Genomic DNA, 18,549 nt, shown 5'->3' with positions numbered 1-18,549 from the left:
AAGACCCAGCAAAATATGACCCAATCCAAGAGAAAAAGTAAATAAACAGAAAGTGTCCCCAATAAAGACCTGATGGCAGATCTTCTAGACAAGACTTTAAAACAATGATCTTAAAGGGACTCAAAGAACTACAAGAAGATGTGGAGAAAGTCAAGAAAGTTATGGAAGAACAAAACAGAAACATGAATAAAGAGAAAATCTAAAAAGTGAGTAAACTGATAAAGGACAACCTCACTGACATGCATTGGGAGGCCTGAAGGGGGAGCTGTTTCATCCATCACTCCTGGTCAGTTGCAGATACCACTTGAAGGAAGAGACAAACACCTTACAACTCACACCATTTTGAGTACTTTACCACCCAAAAGGAGTGAAGAGTTACTGCCTCCCACCGCCCACCACAGCAGCACAGCCATGAGAGACTATTAGAGCCATGAGAGCTAACTCGGCCAATGAGCAGCCACGACACATGGGCCTCCCAATTTCCTCCAATGGACTTCCTGCTTAGAATAACCTCCCCCTTTCCTTTATAAAAGAGCCTCCTCCCCCTTGTCCTCCAGACAGGTTTCTAGTTTTGCCATAGCTTGTTTGCCCTGTATTGCTGCTGTTACTAAATAAACCCATTTTGCTGGTAAAAAAATAGCTGACAGTTTTATTTTTTCACCAACAAAACTAAAAAATTACGGAGCTTTCAACTACAAGAACTGAAATGAAAAACTCACTCGAGAGATTCAAAAGCAGATATGAACACACAGAAGAGTCAGCACACTTGAAGGGGGAACAATGGATGTTGTAAAAGCTGAGGAACAGAAAGAAAAAATATTTTCTAAAAGTGAACAGAGCCTAGGGGACCTGTGAGACATCACCAGGTGGACCAAGAGACACACCACAGGAGTTTCAGAAGAAGAGAAAAAGGCAAAAAAAATATCTGAAGAAAAAATGGTTGCAAACTTCCCAAACTTGATGAAAGACATGAATATAAAAATACAGTAAGTTTGATGAACTCCAAGTAGATTAACTGAAAGAGACCCACACCAAGACACACTATGATCAAACTTTCAAAAGATGGAGACAATCTGAAAAGCAGCAAGAGCAAAGCGACATGTCACACACAACGGCGCCTGAGGAGGATGATCAGCAGAGTTCTCATCAGAAACATTGGAGGCCAAAAGGCAGAGGGCTGATATATTCAAAGTGATTTAAAAAAAACAAAAAACCTGTCAATTGAGAATCCTACATACAGCAAAGCTGTCCTCCAAAAGTGAAAGAGAAATTAGGACATTCCCAGATAAACAAAAGCTGAGGGAGTTTGTTACCACTAGATTTGCCCCGGAAAGAAATGCTCCAGGGAGTTCTGCAGATGAGATAAGAGGACAGTAAACAGTAACTTGAAACTGAATGGACAAAGACCTCCAGAAAGGCAAATATATGAACAATTATAAAAACTAGTATTGTAACAACAGTTTATAGCTCCATTTTTTAGTTTTCTACATTATTTAAGAGAATAATAGGCTTTAAAAAACCACAGTGAGATACCACCTCACACCAGTAAGGATCGCTAGCATCAAAAAGACTAAGAACAACAAATGTTGGCGAGGATGCAGAGAAAGGGGAACCCTCCTACACTGCTGGTGGGAATGTAAGCTAGTTCAACCATTGTGGAAAGCAGTACGGAGGTTCCTCAAAAAGCTCAAAATAGAAATACTATTTGACCTGGGAATCCCACTTTTAGGAATTTACCCAAAGAATACAAGTTCTCAGACTCAAGAAAACATATGCACCTCTATGTTTATCGCAGCACTATTTACAATAGCCAAGATATGGAAGCAACCTAAGTGTCCATCAATAGATGAATGGATAAAGAAGAGGTGGTACATATACACAATGGAATATTATTCAGCCATAAGAAAGAAACAAATCCTACCATTTGCAACAACATGGATGGAGCTGGAGGATATTATGCTCAGTGAAATAAGCCAGACAGAGAAAGACAATTGCCAAATGATTTTCCTCATTTGTGGAGTATAACAATGAAGCAAAATGGAAAGAACAAAACAGCAGCAGACTCACAGACTCCAAGAAGGGACTAGCAGTTACCAAAGGGGAGGGGTGGGGGAGGGCAGGTGGGGAGGGAGGAAGAAGGGTATTGAGGGGTATTGTGTTTAGTACACATGGTGTGGGGGGTCACAGGGAAGACAGTGTAGCAGAGAAGACAAGTAGTGACTCTGACATCTTACCACACTGATGGGCAGTGACTGCAATGTGGTATGAGTGGGGACTTGATAATATGGGTGAATGTAGTAACCACACTGTTTTTCATGTGAAACACTTGTAAGAGTGTATATCAATAATACCTTAATAAAAAAAAACTTAGTCTAAAAGTTAGTATCATTGTAACTTTGGTTTATAACTCCACATTTCCTACATCATTTAAGAGACTAATGCATTTGAAAGATTAGTTTGGGACACACAATGTATAAGGATGTAATTTTGTGACATCTGTAACTGAAAGGAGTGGGGACAGAGCTGTAAAGTAGGAGAGTTTGTGTATGTTATTGAAGTTAAGCTGGTATAAACTAAAATTAGAATCTTGTAACTTTAGGATGTTAAACACAATTCCCATGATAACCACAAAAAAATATAGAATATACATAAAAGGAAATGAGAAAGGATTTTAAATATTTCACTACAAAAGTCCAGTACACACAAAAGATAGTAATGCAAGAAATGAGGAACAATGCTGTAAGGCATTTAGAAAACAAATAACAAAATAACAGCAGTTCATTTTTATCAGTAATTAGTTTAAATGTAAATGGATTAAAATCTTCAACTAAAAGAGATTGGCTGTGGGTAAAACTGTAGCATTTCCAGAATATCTTGCCTGGCTTTGGTATACCTGCATATCAATAGGCGTTCAGAGGTGGAGAGAAATATGGCTTTAGTGCATTTGCATCTTTCCTCAGGGGTGGAGAGAAGTTCATCTCCATATCAATGGGTAATGACCTGGGCAAGGAGGGCTTACCTGTACCTGAGAGGGGAGGGGAGGGCCGGTTTTGCTTCTGCTGCAGCAGGAAAGAGAGATGGCCCCAGACTGCAGTTTGTGAGCAATAAATGGGTTTTAAACTTTATTTCTCTCTTTAACTGATTTTGGATGTTAGAGGTATTTTGCCCCAGGATTTCCTTTCCCCAGACTAACACCTGGCGCATTTGGCAGAGTTCCTCTGAACCCGAAATCTGTTACAATGGGTGCAGCCTTTGGGAGGGCTGCCCCAAGAAATGATGGGGAGAAGTGGCACCTGTGCCAAGGGTCGTGTGTCTACATTCATGTGGTCATGGAGGCACCACCACCGCTGCTGGCTGTGCCAACCCCAGCCTGTGGTCCAAGCCTAAGGCTACTGCTTCTGCTGCTGCTGCTGCCGCTGCTGGCCAGAGCCTGGTCACAACTATAGAAAGGAGCAGAGGTCCACGTCACCTTGATAGAAAAGCAACTGGCTGCGGTGTACCAGGCCTTGCTGGCTATGGTGCCCATCACAGGAACAGCTCCAACCAAGGTAATAACCACCTCCCATCACGGGGTAGGTGTGAGACTGGACCCAAAGGCCACAGAGTGGTGTGGCACAGACACCTACCGTATATCGTGACTGGCCATTTGCCTTTGGCATCCCCAGGGAATGATGAAGCAGATGCACTGGCCCAGGTGCACTGGCTAGAAGGAAAGCCTGCCTCTGATGTGGCCCAATGGCTACATCAGTGTTTGTTGCATGTGGGGCAAAAGACAAGGTGGGCTGTAGCCCATTGGTGGGGCTTGCCATTGACCTTTGAAGAAGTCAACCAAGCCTGGAAGGAGTGCCCTGCACGTTGTGCAGATCAGCAAACCACCAAGAGGGGCCTAAAGCATCTCTTTGTAGCCTATGGTCAGTCACCAGTGATTGAGAGCGATCAAGGCACCCACTTTATTGGACATGCACTGCAAGGATGGGTGAAGCAATTAAGAATAAAATGGACGTGGCCTTGGACATTTCTACACATGGACCAGCGACTGCTAGCTCCTCTGGCAACTTAGGGAAAAGGCCTGGAAGCTGGCCTCCTGTGTATTCCTGGAATAACATCAAAATGACCCCCCACAACCATGGTTATTTGCTTCTACAGTCCTTGTGTCCTGGATGCACCCCCTGCAGCAGCTGCGTGATGGCTGGAATGGGACGAGCTTTGGATTTAATCTGCTGGGACTTTGAACCTACCTGAATCCTCTGGCTTGAGAATTATCATGATTGTGTTGCTGCTGTCAAGAAAAAAATGCTTAAAGATAGGCTTGACTTTGTCTAATGTTTGGTAAATGTTTTGTGAGCAACCTAGCATGGTTGTTAGGAATGAGTAAACAAGCGTAGAAACATATTTTGTGCTTAGTGAGGGATTGTGCTGTAAAGTACATTTACTTAATCTGCATAGGCTGAATCCTCTGGCTTGAGGATTATCAAGATTTTATTGCTGTTGCTATTGTATGTTACTAGATTGGTCGGAAGAGGGGGGACAGATAAATTGTAAGGTGAGATTTCTGGAGGGGCGGCCTGTGGGTAAAATTGTAACATTTCCAGAATATCTTGCCTGGCTTTGGTACATCTGCATATCACAGGCATTCAGAAGTGGAAAGAAGTATGGCTTTAGTGCATTTGCACCTTTCCTCAAGTGTGGAGGAGTTCATCTCCATATCAATGGGTAATTACCTGGGCAATGGAGGGCTTATCTGTACCTGGGACGTGAGGGGAGGGTCGGTTTTGCTTCTGCTGCAGCAGGAAAGAGAGAAGGCCCCAGACTGCAGTTTGTAAGCAATAAACGGATTTTAAACTTTAGTTCTCCCTATGACTGATTTTGGTTTTTAAAGGTATTTTGTCCCGGGATTTTCTTTCCCCGGACTTAACAAGTAGATATACTAATATCAGACAAAATAGATTTAATTCAAGAAATGTTACAAGAGACGATATCATACATCAACAAAAGGTTTAATACAGTAAGAAGATAAAACAATTGTAAACATTTATGTGCCTAATAACAGACCAGCAAAATATATGAAGCAAAAACTGCCAGAAGTGAAGGGAGAAATGGATAGTTCTACAATAATAGATGGAGACTTCAATACCCCACTCTCAGTAATGGAAAGAACAACCAGATTGAAGGTAAGGAAATGGAGGACTTAAGCAACCTGGTGAACTAACCACATCTAACAGACATGTCCAGAACCCTCTACTCAACAACTACAGAATATACATTCTTCTCAAGTGCACATGGAACATTTTCCAGGATAGACCATATGTTAGGGCACATATTAAGTCTCAATGGGTTCTAAAAGAGAAATCATACAAAGTATCTTCTCCATCCACAACAGGATGAAGTTAGAAATCAACAACAGAAGTACAACTGGGAAATTCACAATATTGTGGAAATTATGCAACACACTCTTAAACCAATGGATGGAAGAAATCACAAGGAAATCAGAAAATATTTACGGACAATGAAAATGAAAATACAACATACCAAAACTTATGATCCAATGAAAGCAGTGGTTAAGGAGAAAATCTATAGCTATAAACACACTTAAAAAGAAGAAAGCTCTCCAGTCAACAACCTACCTTTACACCTTATGGAACTAGAAAAAGAACAAAACAAACACAAACCTAGCAGAAGAAAGGAAACATTAAAGATTGGAGCACAAAACCAGCCTGTAAAGACTGGGAAAGCTCCTGATGATATCCAAGGGAACTCTGCCAAAACATTAGCTGAACATGAGCTAAGGAACTGACACTTCAATGATCACACAAGACAAGGAATAGTCTTTGTAAAAATTGGTTGGAAAAGTCTCAAAATAAATGGACACTACAACTTTCAACAAGGAAGGAAGAGAAGAAACGAGAGGGGAAGAGAAAAGGGGAGGAAGGAAAGGAGGGAGGAAGGGAGAAAAGAAGGGAGGGAAGGAAAAAATTGATCCATGTCATAGACCACATTAACAGAATGGGGGAAAGCCACTTGGTCACATCAACTGTTACAGAAAAAGCATTTAACAAAAATCAATACCCTCAATAAAAGCACTCAACAACTAGGGATAGAGGAAAATTGTCTCCACATAATAAAAGCCATATATTAAAAACTCACAGCAAACATCATATGATGAAAGACTGAAAACTTTTCCTCTAAAATCAAGAACAAGACCGGGAAGACCACTGTCATCACTTCTGTTCAACACAGTACTAGCAGTTCTAGCCAGAACAATTAGGCAAGAAAAAGAAATGAGGCATCCTAATAGGAAAGGAAGTAAAGTAAAATGATATCTGTTTGCAGATGATATGATCTTTTATGTAGAAAACTAAAGATTACACACACACACAAACTGTTATAGTAAATGAATTCAGCAAGTAGCAGGAAATTAAAGTCAATACATGAAAAACAGGTGTATTTCTATGCATTAACAATGAAGAATCTGTAAAGGAAATTTCCAAAAAAAAATTCATTTACAGTACCATCAAAAAGAATAAAATACTTACAAATTGATTTACTTGAGGAGATGGAAGATTTGTACAATAAAAACTACAAAACATTGCTGAAAGAAAGATGGAAAGGTATCCTACGTTCCTGGATTGTAAGACTTATTGTTTAGATGTCAGCACTACCCAAAGTGATCTACAGAGTCAATGCAATCCCTATCAAAATTGTTTATTTTTTTTTGCAGGGACCCCAAATAGCCAAAAGAATCTTAGAAGGAAAAATAAAGAAATAAAATTGGAGGACTCACAGTCCCTGACTTCAGAGTTTACTAAAAACTACAGTAATCCAAATAGCATGGAACTGACATAAAGACAGACATAGAGACCAATGGAACAGAACAGAGAACACGAAGTAAACCCTGGGTTTTTGACAAGGGTGGGAAAAGGACAATCTGTTCAACATATGGTGCTGGAAAAACTGGATGCCCACAAAGAATAAAGTTGGACCCTTATCTAACACCATATACAAAAATTAAATCAAAATGGATTAAAGACTTAAATGGAAGACCTAGAACTATAAAACTGTAAGAAGTAACACAGGGCAAAAGCTTTACAATACTGGATTTGGCAGTGACCCCGGTTTACAGGAAACAAAAGAAAAAATAAGACAAATTGAACTTAACGAAAATTACAAAATTTTGCACACCAAAAGATAGTAACCACAGAGCAAAAAGGCAACCTGCAGAATGGAATATTTGCAAATCATATATCTGATAAGGAATTAACATCCAGAATATAAAGAGTACTTCTAAAACTAACAACAAAATAACCCAAATCAAAAATAAACAAAGGACGTGACATTTCTTCAGAGATACACAAATGGCCAATAAGCACACAAAATGATGCTTAACATCATTATCATGAGGGAACTGCAAATCAAAATTACAATAATTTTGTATTGCTGCATACCCATTCGGATGGTTACCACCAAAAAAAGAAAATAACAAGTGTTGAAAAGGTTGTGGAGGAACTAGAACCTTTGTGCACTTTTGGTGCGAATATAGTCCAGCCATACAATGGAATATTATTCAGCCTTAAAAAGGAAGGAAAGTCTGACACATGCTACACCATGGATGAAGCTTTGAGGACTTTCAGTGAAATACACCTGTCCCAAGAGGACAAATACTGTGTGATTCCACTTGTATGAGGTCTCTAGTCAAACCATAGAAAGAGAAAGTAGAACAGTGGTTGCCATGCTGAGGGCTGGGATGGAAGATGGGAGTTATTGTTTAAGGGGTATAGAGTTTCAGTTTACAAGATCAAAAGAGGTATGGAGACAGACGGTTAAAACAAAAACAAACAAAACATATACATACACACACGCACACACCTCTAACACAGCTGACTGTGAAGGGTGCAGACTGTTCCACTCAGGAGAGCATGGCAGAACCGGAAAGAAAAGCCATAAGTGAGAAGAAGCTGACCCGTCAGGACCAGGCAGGACCCAAGAGGCTAGGACCCAGGGTGGTGGTGAGACGGGGGTGAGCAGTTACGGGCTGCATGGTGAATCAGTGCCATTATTCTGGAAAGTCTTAACTGGAGTTTTGCAAAGTTATCGAGCCTCATGTGACAAATGAGGGTAAGGTCTTGAGTCCCACCATGGTGGTAAAAAGGACCAAAATTCTTAAGGTAATCTGGGCCCATCACACGCTGGCTACAGCTTGGACGCAGATGCACTGGGCTCCTGGCAGTCCCTCCACACTTGTGAGTCTCAGATCCTCTCTGGAAGTCCCCGGTCTTTACCAGGCCAGGGTCTCTGATCCTAAGAGGCTGGCCGTCACGTCCCCTATTGAGACCAACCCAACCAATTCCTTTCATTGTCTCCAGGCTGCACAGCTGCCTCAGCGAACCCAGGGGTTCTGGGAACTGATAAGCTGCTCTGTTCTTCCACAGGTCCTGTTCCCAGACAGATGTAGGGGTGAGCAACAAATACATAATTGCCTATGATGCCAGATCATTAAAATGCTCCTTAAATAATTAAAAATCCTAAAACAAAACCTCCATGTCAGTGGTGAAAGGCCCAGTGATACTACCATGACGTGGCTCTGTCTGGGACCTGGTTAGAGGCTGTGGGGCCACGGGATGTCGGGGACCCACGTGGGCTGAACACCAATGGCCAACAGACTGCAAACAGAGTCCCCCACTCTGCCCTCATTGATGGCTCCTGACATCCACAACACTGCAATTAGCAGTGCAGGCCAGGTGGCTTCGACATTTTCCTTCTGCCCTGATGCATTACGATCCACCTTCCCCAGGAAGGAGGAGAGAGCTAGAATGAGGGAGATATCTGGCTTTTAGAGGCATTTAAAATGATGCAGACGAGGAAATACTGACATGATATTACATAAAGCTGTACAGACATCATGAATTTAACCACACCACATGGACATGTGTCCTGCATATGAAGGAAAAACAGGAAGGAGGCAGGCAACACTTTAACACTGGTCATCCCCATGTTGTGGAATTATAGTCACTGTTACTGTATTATTTACTCTTTCCTCTGTATTTCAGATATGCAAAATTACTTTTATAATCAGGAGAAAAGACATGTCTCTTTTTCACTGTAAAATCTGGCTTCAGGGCCAGGCCTGGAAGATCATGTTTTCAGGCTACTGTCCCCTGTGGGTCAGGTTTCTTTCCTGCGAAAACCCAAATAGCTATGGGCCAAGTGGGCAGCAGACACCGGCGTTCACACAAGTGTTTGAGGTGCGTCCAAAGAGATGTTACAGGAAGATACTGGTCCTCCTGCTCCTGGTGCGGGTGTTGATGGTGTTTTGTACAGACAGACATAACAGCAAGGAGAGGGAAAGGAAGGATTTAAGTCTGTTACCGGACAGTCTCTCAGACGCCGCACTGTCACCACTCCCAGCAGAGCAGAGGAGTTCATGCCTGGGGCTGGAAGGGACCCCAGGACACAGTAGGGGTTCACATGGCCCAGAACCCAACATACACAAACACATACACACCAGGAGCCTTTTACTTGTGTACTGTGCACACACACCCCAAATACAAACAACATGCACACACGCATCCCTCAGACCCAACATGGGCACACACTTCTCAGGCACAAAAGGGACACACAGCCCTCTGAACCGAACACACATTCACATCCCTCAGAACCCCAAACAGGCACAAACCCAAAACTCCAGTCAGGCAAACACACCCCTCAGAACCACATGGACACAAAACTCTCAGATCCAAATACACTCAGAACCCTACACAGGCACACACCCCACAACCCACAGGGACACACAACCCTCAGACCCAACACTCACACAGACGCCTTAGACCTGACCGCAGGTACGCACCCCCAAGACCCAATGCAGGCACCCAAACCCCTCAGAACAACACACACACCTCCCAAAACCCAACGCGGACACATGCCATCCCCAGACCCAACACAGACACACGCAGCTCCAAACCCAACACGCCCCTCAGAACCCAGCACGGAGGCACAAACCCTTCAGAAACCGGCACGGGCACTACACCCCTCAGACCCGCACACGCTCCTCGAAACCAGTGGGAACTCATGCCCCTCAGACCCAACACAGGCACACACTCATCAACCCCAAGCACACACCGCCTCAGATCCCATGGGCACACGTACTTCTCAGACCCGACACGCGCGCGCACACCTCACAACCCGTTGGTACACATACCCCTCGGAACCCAAACGGTGCACACACCCTTCAGAAACGCAAACAAGCACACAGGCAAACCCAACACGGGCACACAATACTCAAAGCCAGCAGGCTCAACCCTCGGGGCAGCACCAGCGCGCGATCCGCAGACCCAGCCAGGGAGCGCACACGCCTTGAAAACAAACACAGACCCACGACCCTCTGACCCAACACGGGGCAGTCCGCAGAACCGGCACACGCACACACCCCTCGGGTCCAACCTGCACACACGCTCCTCACCCGACGTGGGCCTACGTGCGGCAGAACCAACACGGACCTGCGGCCTTTACGCCCAAAGGGCCGCACCACCCTCGGAGGCACGCAGGCCCACAGCCCTCGCCGCGGGGCGCGCACCCAGTCCCCGGGCCCCACTCGGGGACACGCTCCGCTCACACCCAGCGGGCACCCAGCCCTCCGCGGCGCCCCGCCCGCCGCCGGCACCTGGCGCAGCGCGGCCTCGGCGGCGCCGCCCTCCTGCTGCCGGAGCTGCTCCTGGAGGCGCGCCACCTGCGCCAGCAGCGCGTCCACGAGCGACGGCGCCGTGTCCCCGTCGAGCGCGGCCAGGCGGGCGCGGAGGCGCTCTATGAGGGCGTCTCGCGCGGCCAGCTGGTCCTGCAGGCGCCTCAGCCGATGCCCGGCCTCGTGGAGGAAGCCGCAGAGCGCGGCCGCCGCGCGCGGGGCCGCCTCCCGCCCGCCGGGCCCCGCGTCCCCCGACGACATGGCGGCAGGTCCGGGCGGAGGACACACGGGCACCGGCGACTTCCGCGCCGGGTCTCGGCGGGCGGCCCGCCTTCCCGGAACCTTTCCCGGCGTGCCCCGCCCGCCGCCGAAACCTCGGCTCGCCCCAGAGACGCAGGCCCGGCCACCTCGGAGAGCCCGGCGCGTCCTCGCCAGGCCCCGCCCCCTGAACCCAGGCCACGCCCCCGGGCACAGGCCACGCCCGTCGCGACGCGGTCTCCCCGGCCCCGCCCCCCGCGGGAAGTCCCGCGCGTCCTCCCTCGGGCACCCGGCCCCGCCCCGCCTGGTGCCCGGCCCCGCTCCTACCCCTTCCCGGCTGCGCCGCGCCCGCATCCCGCGGGTTGTCGGGGAGTCTGGCCGGAGCAGGTGAGGGGTGAGCGGCCCCGGTGCAGCTACTGACGGAAGGGAAGGAAGGGGTCAAGGACCGCACGTGGCGGGGCCTGAGCGTGGCTGCAGGCGGGTGGGCCGCACGGAGCGACAGGGAAGCGCGAGCCCGCGAGCCGGCGTTCAGCGCCCCCTTCCCAGACCCTGATGCCGCGCGGACCCTCGCCCGCCCGTGCCCCCCTGGGAGCGGCGTGGTGGTTCTCCCTTTTGTGTCATCCACAGCCAAGCTTGGGCTGAGCCGGAGGAAACACTCGGAGGTCTGCCACTCAGACAAGTGTCTAGGCGAAGCCCGCTCACACGGCCTGCTCTGCAGCGGGCAGCCCGCGGCGCCCTCCCTACCGGCAGGGTGTTGTGGAGGCGGGAGTATGGGGTGCACGGCGCCCGCCCAGGCAAGCCCACAGTCCACGTGGCTGTGGCTACGCCTGTCACATTCTGGCTGGCAAAGGCAGTGGCGGACAAAATGAAATGGCCCTGGCCCCACAGCTGCCGGAGGTGCGTTGCGGCTTCGTTGTTAGTGCTGTATGTGTGCCCAGGGGCGGCTGGCTCAGTAACCTCCAGCATGGGCATCCCAGTCTGGCACCAGCCCTCCGAGGGGCACACGTATTTTGGAAATCAGAATCTTTGGGTTTTAGATCAGTGCATGGAATTGGAGTAGCCAGCCTCCAGAGAGGACCCCACCTCCTGCATCCATACCCTTGTGATTTGGACCATAGGGCTGACCGGTGTGACCAGGAACATACTGCAGAAATGAGGGAACGTGATTTCTGCAGCTAGAAAGACGTCGCGGTAACTGCCTTGTCCTCTCCTTGAGGCACTCGCTCTGGGTGACGCCGCCCGCCGTTTGCCGAGCGTCCTCAGGTAGCCCTCTGGAGAAGTCCATGTGGCAAGGAACTGAAGCTTCAGGCCAATAGCCAGCAGCGCCTTGCCCGCCACAGTGAATGAGCTACCCGGGAACCACACCCGCTGACCCTGGTCAAGTTTTCAGATGACACAGCGCCCCAGCCAACGTCTTAATGTGACCTCATGGGACCCCTGAGCCAGAACCACCCGACTAAGCTGCTTCTGAATCCCTGACCCACAGAGCCGTGTGAGATAATAGGTGTTTATCGTTTAAGCTGCTGACTTCTGCGGGAGTTTGTCACACAGCCTTACAAAACAAATAGTGCATCACTTAGTGCAACCCACTGGGCAGGGACAACACCCCAAAGCCAAATACATTGAAATTTCTGCAAAGACAGATTATCTGTTCAAACTAAGTGAGCCAAATAAAGGCCATAAAAGCCTTACAGTTGTTTACAGATTTTGCACCAACTTTAAATAGTTTGGGTTTCCAAGCTTTTTGGATTTCAGAGTTATAGATGAGGGAAGGCAGACCTCTGACATCTGCTGTCCAGGGTGTCATGAGGATTCAACAACTTAGCGTAAGAAGTACCAACATGCCTGCGCCTCCCACTAAAATCCAGGTGCTGAGTCAGGCACTTGGGATTCAAGAGCAAACATTCCAATAGAAGAGATAGACCCCTTTCAAAAACAGAATAATTGCAAAGTAAGGAAATCTGTATAGGAAGGGAAGTGGGGGGGATTGTGCAAGGAAATGAATGGACCAAGCAAGAGAAACAGGAGGGCAGGCAGAAAAGAGGGGACTTCCAGCTGCAGCCTAAAGCTTGAGAAGGAACCGGCCCAGAATTGAGAAAGTGGGTCACAAGCAGAGGGAAAATGTTCGTCCAGGTCTGGGGAGAGTTCCGGGGCTAACACCCTGGAATGCAGCTGTGGAAGGTGGCGGGGGCGGGGGGCGCAGATCAAGAAAGCTTCAGGCCCTGTGTAGAAGTTGGGTCTCCTCATTCTAAGAGCAGTGAGGGGCCATGGGGTGTCCAGTGGAGGTGACCGGGTGTGCTCCTGGAGAATGGGTTGTGGGGACATGGCTGGAGGAAGAGGGGTGGCGGACCCAGGGGGAGATGGGGCATGGGCTGTTTCCTCATCTCTGGTTTGTTCCCTGGTGGAAACTAGCAAATCCGAGTTCCTCCCCTGGTTGCCTCCTGTGGTCTCTTACCTCAGGTCCCTTTGGGGCCTGTGGCCTCTTCGTTGCCTCCTTCCCCTTCTGGCTGGATGCTGGGACTCTGGCCTTTGCTGTGATCAGCCTCTGGAGGCAGCTGGTGTGGATGGGCATCTCCCTGGGGGCCAGTGAGGTCAGCCACTGCCACAGCTGTGCCGGCAACCAGCCCCACACATGCACACACGTGCTGTCACACTCCCCGGGGCCAGCTCTTCTGCAGTCCTACAGGTCCTCACAGTGCAGAGTCACACCAACTGTAGGAGAGTGAGTGTACTGGTCAGCTCAGGCTTCCATAACAAAACGTCAGACTGGGGCTCAACAGCAGGCATCTATTTTCTTCCAGTTCTGGAGGCTGGCAGTTTGGGGTGCCAGCAGGTCTGGTTTCCCGGGCTCCTCTCCACGGCTTGCCAAAGGCTTCCTGCTCTCTGTGTCCTCACGTGGCCTTTGCTGCGTGCACATCCCTGGTGTCTCCCTTCTTAGAAAGATACCAAATCCTATTGGATTTGAGTCCCACCCTGTGACCTCACATCATTCTAACTAATTCCTTACAGACCCTATCTCCAAATATAGTCATATGGGGCTTAGGGCTTCCATGTGTGAACTGGGGTGGGGACAGAATTCAGCCCCTAACAGCGGGGATGCTGCTGAGTAGCACAAAGATGTTTTTAATTCTTTTTTAAGGTACCTGACACATCAGGTATGTTCCTTCGGCCCTTGGAAGAGGGGTCAGGTGGAACCCAGAGCAGGAGCAGGGCGCTAGGAGGGGTCCTCAGGGCATGCCATGGCCTGTCCCCACCCTGGGGCGCTGTCTTGCCCTGCCGTGCCCACAGTGGCCAACAGAGGAGCACGCCTGCCCTCTGCCTCCAGGTGTGTCCGCGCCTTCCCAGCTGCACAGCTGCCAAGTTGTTCCCCTGGAGGTTGTGTTTACCATTTATTTTCCTATGATGTTCTAGCTTCTGGTGCACTGGGGCAGCAGAAGAGGGTTAGGTCCTTAGGTGGAGGAAACTGCCCTCGGCTCTAGGGTGCGGCCAGCCCCACCTACCCTCTTTCCTTCTTTGTGGGGTTGGCCACCTACCCGAGCCACTTTCTCTGACACTCCCCCTCCTCATCCACTGGCCAGGAGAACTCTTATGCCAAGTCCTGAATGCACTGTCCTTACTCTGATGACCTTTAACAAAGACACAGAACTGCCGGCTCCACAACAGGGCCCAGCACAAGGTTGGGCCAGAGCTGATGCAGGGAGCATGGGATGACTACATGGCGCAACTCTGCCGTGTCTGGATTTGTGCAGTAGAGGGTCAACTCCACAGGTCTGGGGTGTTCAAACCCTGCACACTCCAAAGGAACGACTGGCCCTTGGCCAGCTCCTGGGGTATAGCCCCTAAGCCCTGGAATATCCTGCCCGATAAGAGTGTCTTTGCTTACCCGGAGGCCTCGGGCCACCCCAGATGGCCTGTGCTAACAGCGGGATTTGTGATGGAGCCGTGGGCCTATCAGCAAGGCCAGTCACGGCCGCACTCCATGCCCGCATCACCGTTCGTGAGCTCCCGGGTCGCAGCACCCCCTCTGTGCACCGGCAGTACTGCTGGGAGGAGCAAGTGCTGTCCACAAACTCCACAGGCACGGGAGCCGAAACTGGTGCCTGGTGTCTCTGGCCCCTGTTGTATGTGCCTTTTACCTCTGCTGATTTTAATCTGTAACCTTTTCTGTGATAGACTGTACCCATAAGTGTGACAACTCGTCTGAGTTCTGTGAGTCCCAGTGAGTCCCCGAATCCGAGGGTGCCTTGAGGACCCTGATCACAGGTCTTTACTCTGATGGCTGAGGCCCCCCGGGCCTCGTGGAAGCCAGCTCCTCTTTCAGGATCACAACCTGTGAGGTGGGCCCAGGGCCCCCGGCATCCAGGGGCACAAGGGGAGCTGTGGGCTGAAGGACAGCACCCACAGCAACCCCGCCCCAGCTGGCACCGGGCACCAGGTGCCGCCGAGCTGCCATTTTCAGCAGGGTTTGGCAAGGCAGGCAGGGATGGCACCACCAGAAGTAGGATCACTGACAGGTGCAAGGCCATCACAGAGCAGACCACTGGGCCACCTTCTGGTATCTGCACAGCCCAGGGTAGCCTCCAATCCCAGAGTGAGACAGGCAGGCCTCCACGCAGCCCACAGCCTGAGGGTGCCGAGGACGGTGCCCCGCCTGGCGCAGACAGCTCCCTCTTGTCCCTGAGACACACCGAGGTCCTCCCCGCCTCAGGACTCTGCCCCTGCAGGGCCTGCCTGGAATGTTTGTGTCCAGCCACTTTCTGCACAACTAGCAGCTACGTTGTGTGTGCGGTTGCCCCAGATAGCAGGGTGAGAGGACCAGGCTTGGGCAGCTGGGTGGCATGACTGACAGTCTAGGGGTAGCCCAGGCAGCTAGTCCTGGCCTGTGCCAGGCTGGCCTGGACCCTGTGTGTTTGCTTGGTCACCAATCACACTTCTCGCCGCCTCTGCCCTCGTCCCCCTGGCTTCTTGCAGCTTGAAATGTTTCTCCCACGAGTGGCAGCTCTCTGTTTGCCTGGACTTCCTGGGGAGCATGGGCCTCTCTGTGACACGACAGGGGGTTCAAGGGTGCCCCCCACAGACGAGGCCACCTCCTAATGCCCAGACTGTACGAACATGACCTCACCTGGAAAAGAAGGCTTTGCAGATATAATTCAAGGATCTCAGAATGGACGTCATCTGGGTTACCTGGGTGGGCCCTAAATCCAGGGCAAGTGCCCTTAGAAAAGTAAGACCGGAGAAGGCCATGGAAGACATCAGAGCGCTGTGGCTGCAAACCAAGGAATTAGCCCCAAGAACCCTGAGAGCAGGCAAGCAGCCGACCCAGAGCCCTCGGGGGGGCTGCAGGCCCTGGAGGGCCCTCCTGCCCTCGGACCTCTGGCCGCATTGACACAGGGCCCAGCGGCCCCCCGGGGGAGCGACCCCTGAGCCAGCCTCTACGGTCATTTCTCAAGTGAGCGATCAAGATGCAAATTCTGTGGGATTCAGTCAGTTCTTGGTGGTCTCGGCGCCTCAGAGCAGCTCGGCTAATTAGCAGAGAGCTCAGTGATGCAGGCCGCCAGGAAGGGGCCCGGCAGGGGGCAGGAGGCTTGCGGGGGGCCGGGGGGCTGGCGGGCTGCGCCCCTCTGGGCGACCTCGTTGGGGTGGCGCCCCAGGCCCCCCAGGCGCCTGGGGCTGCGCGCTCAGCCCTCCCCGCGAGTGGCCACGAGGGGGCGATGCGGCCCCGCGCGTCCAGGCCCGGCGGGCACCACAGTGGCGCGAAGCCCTCCTGTTGCCGTGTCTGAGCTCGTGCCACCGGCCGGGCCGAGGGGCAAGGGAAGATGGCAGGCTCCTGTCCTGAAGCCGCACCTCACGCAGGGTTGTTCGCCGGCTGCTTTTATGCTGGGGAAGGGGGAGCTGGACGGGCAGCAGACCGGGGGTGACTGTCGGCGGCACGCATCCGGGCGCGAGCAGGGGTCGGAGGGGAGCTGAGAAACTCTCGCCGACCGGTGTTCCTAAAACTCTTTGACAGGGCCGTCGTCCCCATCACCCAGACAGGGTGCAAGCTTCCGGTAGGGGGCTATTTGCAGAAGCCTCGAACCAAACGCAAAATTCCTTTGAATGCTCAACCAGCCTGTGTGCAGAGCTGCAGGCTGAGCAGGAAGGACCCTTTCCCTTTTCTTCCCTTTTGGCCCAGAGGCTGAGGCAGTAAAGGAGACAAATACAGGTGCCTCTTCTTCACCTGGTCGCGCTCCCCCAGGGCCTGAGAATGAGACAGGGACCATGGGATTAGGCAGAGGAGGGTGAGGGCCTCTGGAGAAAAAGCAGAGCAAGACGATTACAGTCAGAACAATGTAGCAATGTGCAAAGAAGTCCCTATTGAAACTCTGTGATATGCATTGCAAAGTCAGAGTCACAGTAATTCTCTAGGGTAAAGATCCCAGACTAGGAATGTAGACATCTTCAGTGAGATCAGCTAAAACTCAAAAGGCCAGCAGCAACTTGGCCTGGAATGTTGGAGTGTTCTGCGGATAAAGAAAAGTGTCTCAGCATAACCCGTGACTTCACTGCTTAGCCTGCTAAAAGGCCCACTTATTTTAACCATACCTAAGTGCTATATTTCCTTCTCTGATCCTAACCAAGTAATCTGCAACCTAGGAAAAAGACTAGTTTAGTAAGCAAGCCCAACTATAAACAGCTCAAGAAGTTAAGAAGATTCTTAACTTACTTCAGCAAACAGGCAACAACTCAGCCCACCTTGGGGGCAGGGCAGGCCGTCTTAATTGACGTGCTCCCAGAGGGAAACTGCTATTTTGAGAAAGAATCAGAGCTGAAAATCTCCTCTGTTACTCATCAAGAATGAGCATTCTGAGACCACTCAGCAAGTCTGCACCCCTAACCTTTTACCCTCAGTCCTGAAAATCCTCAGCTGCCTATAAAACCCTCTAGACAACACACCAACATGGACTCTCTTGTCCCCTCCTGGCGTGACCCGGGAGCTCTGTCCTCTCACTTTATCTCTAAATAAAAGCCTGTACCTTGTCCCCTACCATGACTGTTTGTGAAGCTCATTCTTCGGCTCCGTGAACAAGAACCCGGCATCAAGAACACAACCACGCCCAGGCCCGCACGGCCTCCCGGCTGTTCCCGCAGTTCCCGGCACACAGCCTGCCCTGCCGGCCCACACCCCGCCTCACCGCCCTCAAAATCTCCATCTCCAAGTTCATCTCACAGGTAGGGGCACCCTAACCTGCTCTCCCCCATGGGCCATGTGAGCTGGCAGCAGAGAACTGGCCTTCAGCCCTGTGGTACCATCCAGAAGATTCTCTGGCCCTGAGGAGGTGTTCAGGCTTTGTTAGGAGTCACGTCCTTGCACATGGCCTCCCCTCCCAGCTTTTCTCCCTAAAATGGTGTCTGGACGAGTTGGGGGAACTCACAGGCCCCATGACTTTGGGGAAGGGGTTCCCGGCCATGGCGCAGTCCTTGGGTGAGCCAGTGGGTGTTGACTGGTCTCAATGGTGACGACCCTCATCCTCCCAGGTGCAGGTGTTCCTGGCCCTGGACCTCACCCTGCCTTCCTCCCATCGGGCCACTCCGAGCTTGTGCCGCATTACTAGACTGCACTCCGGGGCCCGGGACGTGGA

General features: G+C 50.6%; 1 protein-coding gene across 2 annotated transcripts in view; it reads right to left on the bottom strand.

The window, feature by feature from the left end:
• TNIP2 (TNFAIP3 interacting protein 2) overlaps positions 1-11,102 on the bottom strand; it is a 34,287-nt gene extending 23,185 nt beyond the window's left edge. The window contains exon 1 of one of the 2 annotated variants that reach the window (XR_008997656.1): positions 10,655-11,102. Coding sequence is in view for 1 of the 2 variants with exons in the window: in XM_036921240.2 (XP_036777135.2) it covers positions 10,655-10,933 (279 nt within the window). In the remaining variant the exon portion in view is untranslated. The remainder of the gene's footprint in view (positions 1-10,654) is intronic. The other variant, XM_036921240.2, reaches the window with a different exon arrangement.
• Between the last annotated feature and the right edge of the window lie 7,447 nt (positions 11,103-18,549).

Source organism: Manis pentadactyla, chromosome 5 (genome assembly GCF_030020395.1).
Source record: "Manis pentadactyla isolate mManPen7 chromosome 5, mManPen7.hap1, whole genome shotgun sequence".
NCBI lineage: Eukaryota > Metazoa > Chordata > Mammalia > Pholidota > Manidae > Manis > Manis pentadactyla.
This window is presented reverse-complemented; position numbering and strand designations above follow the sequence as displayed.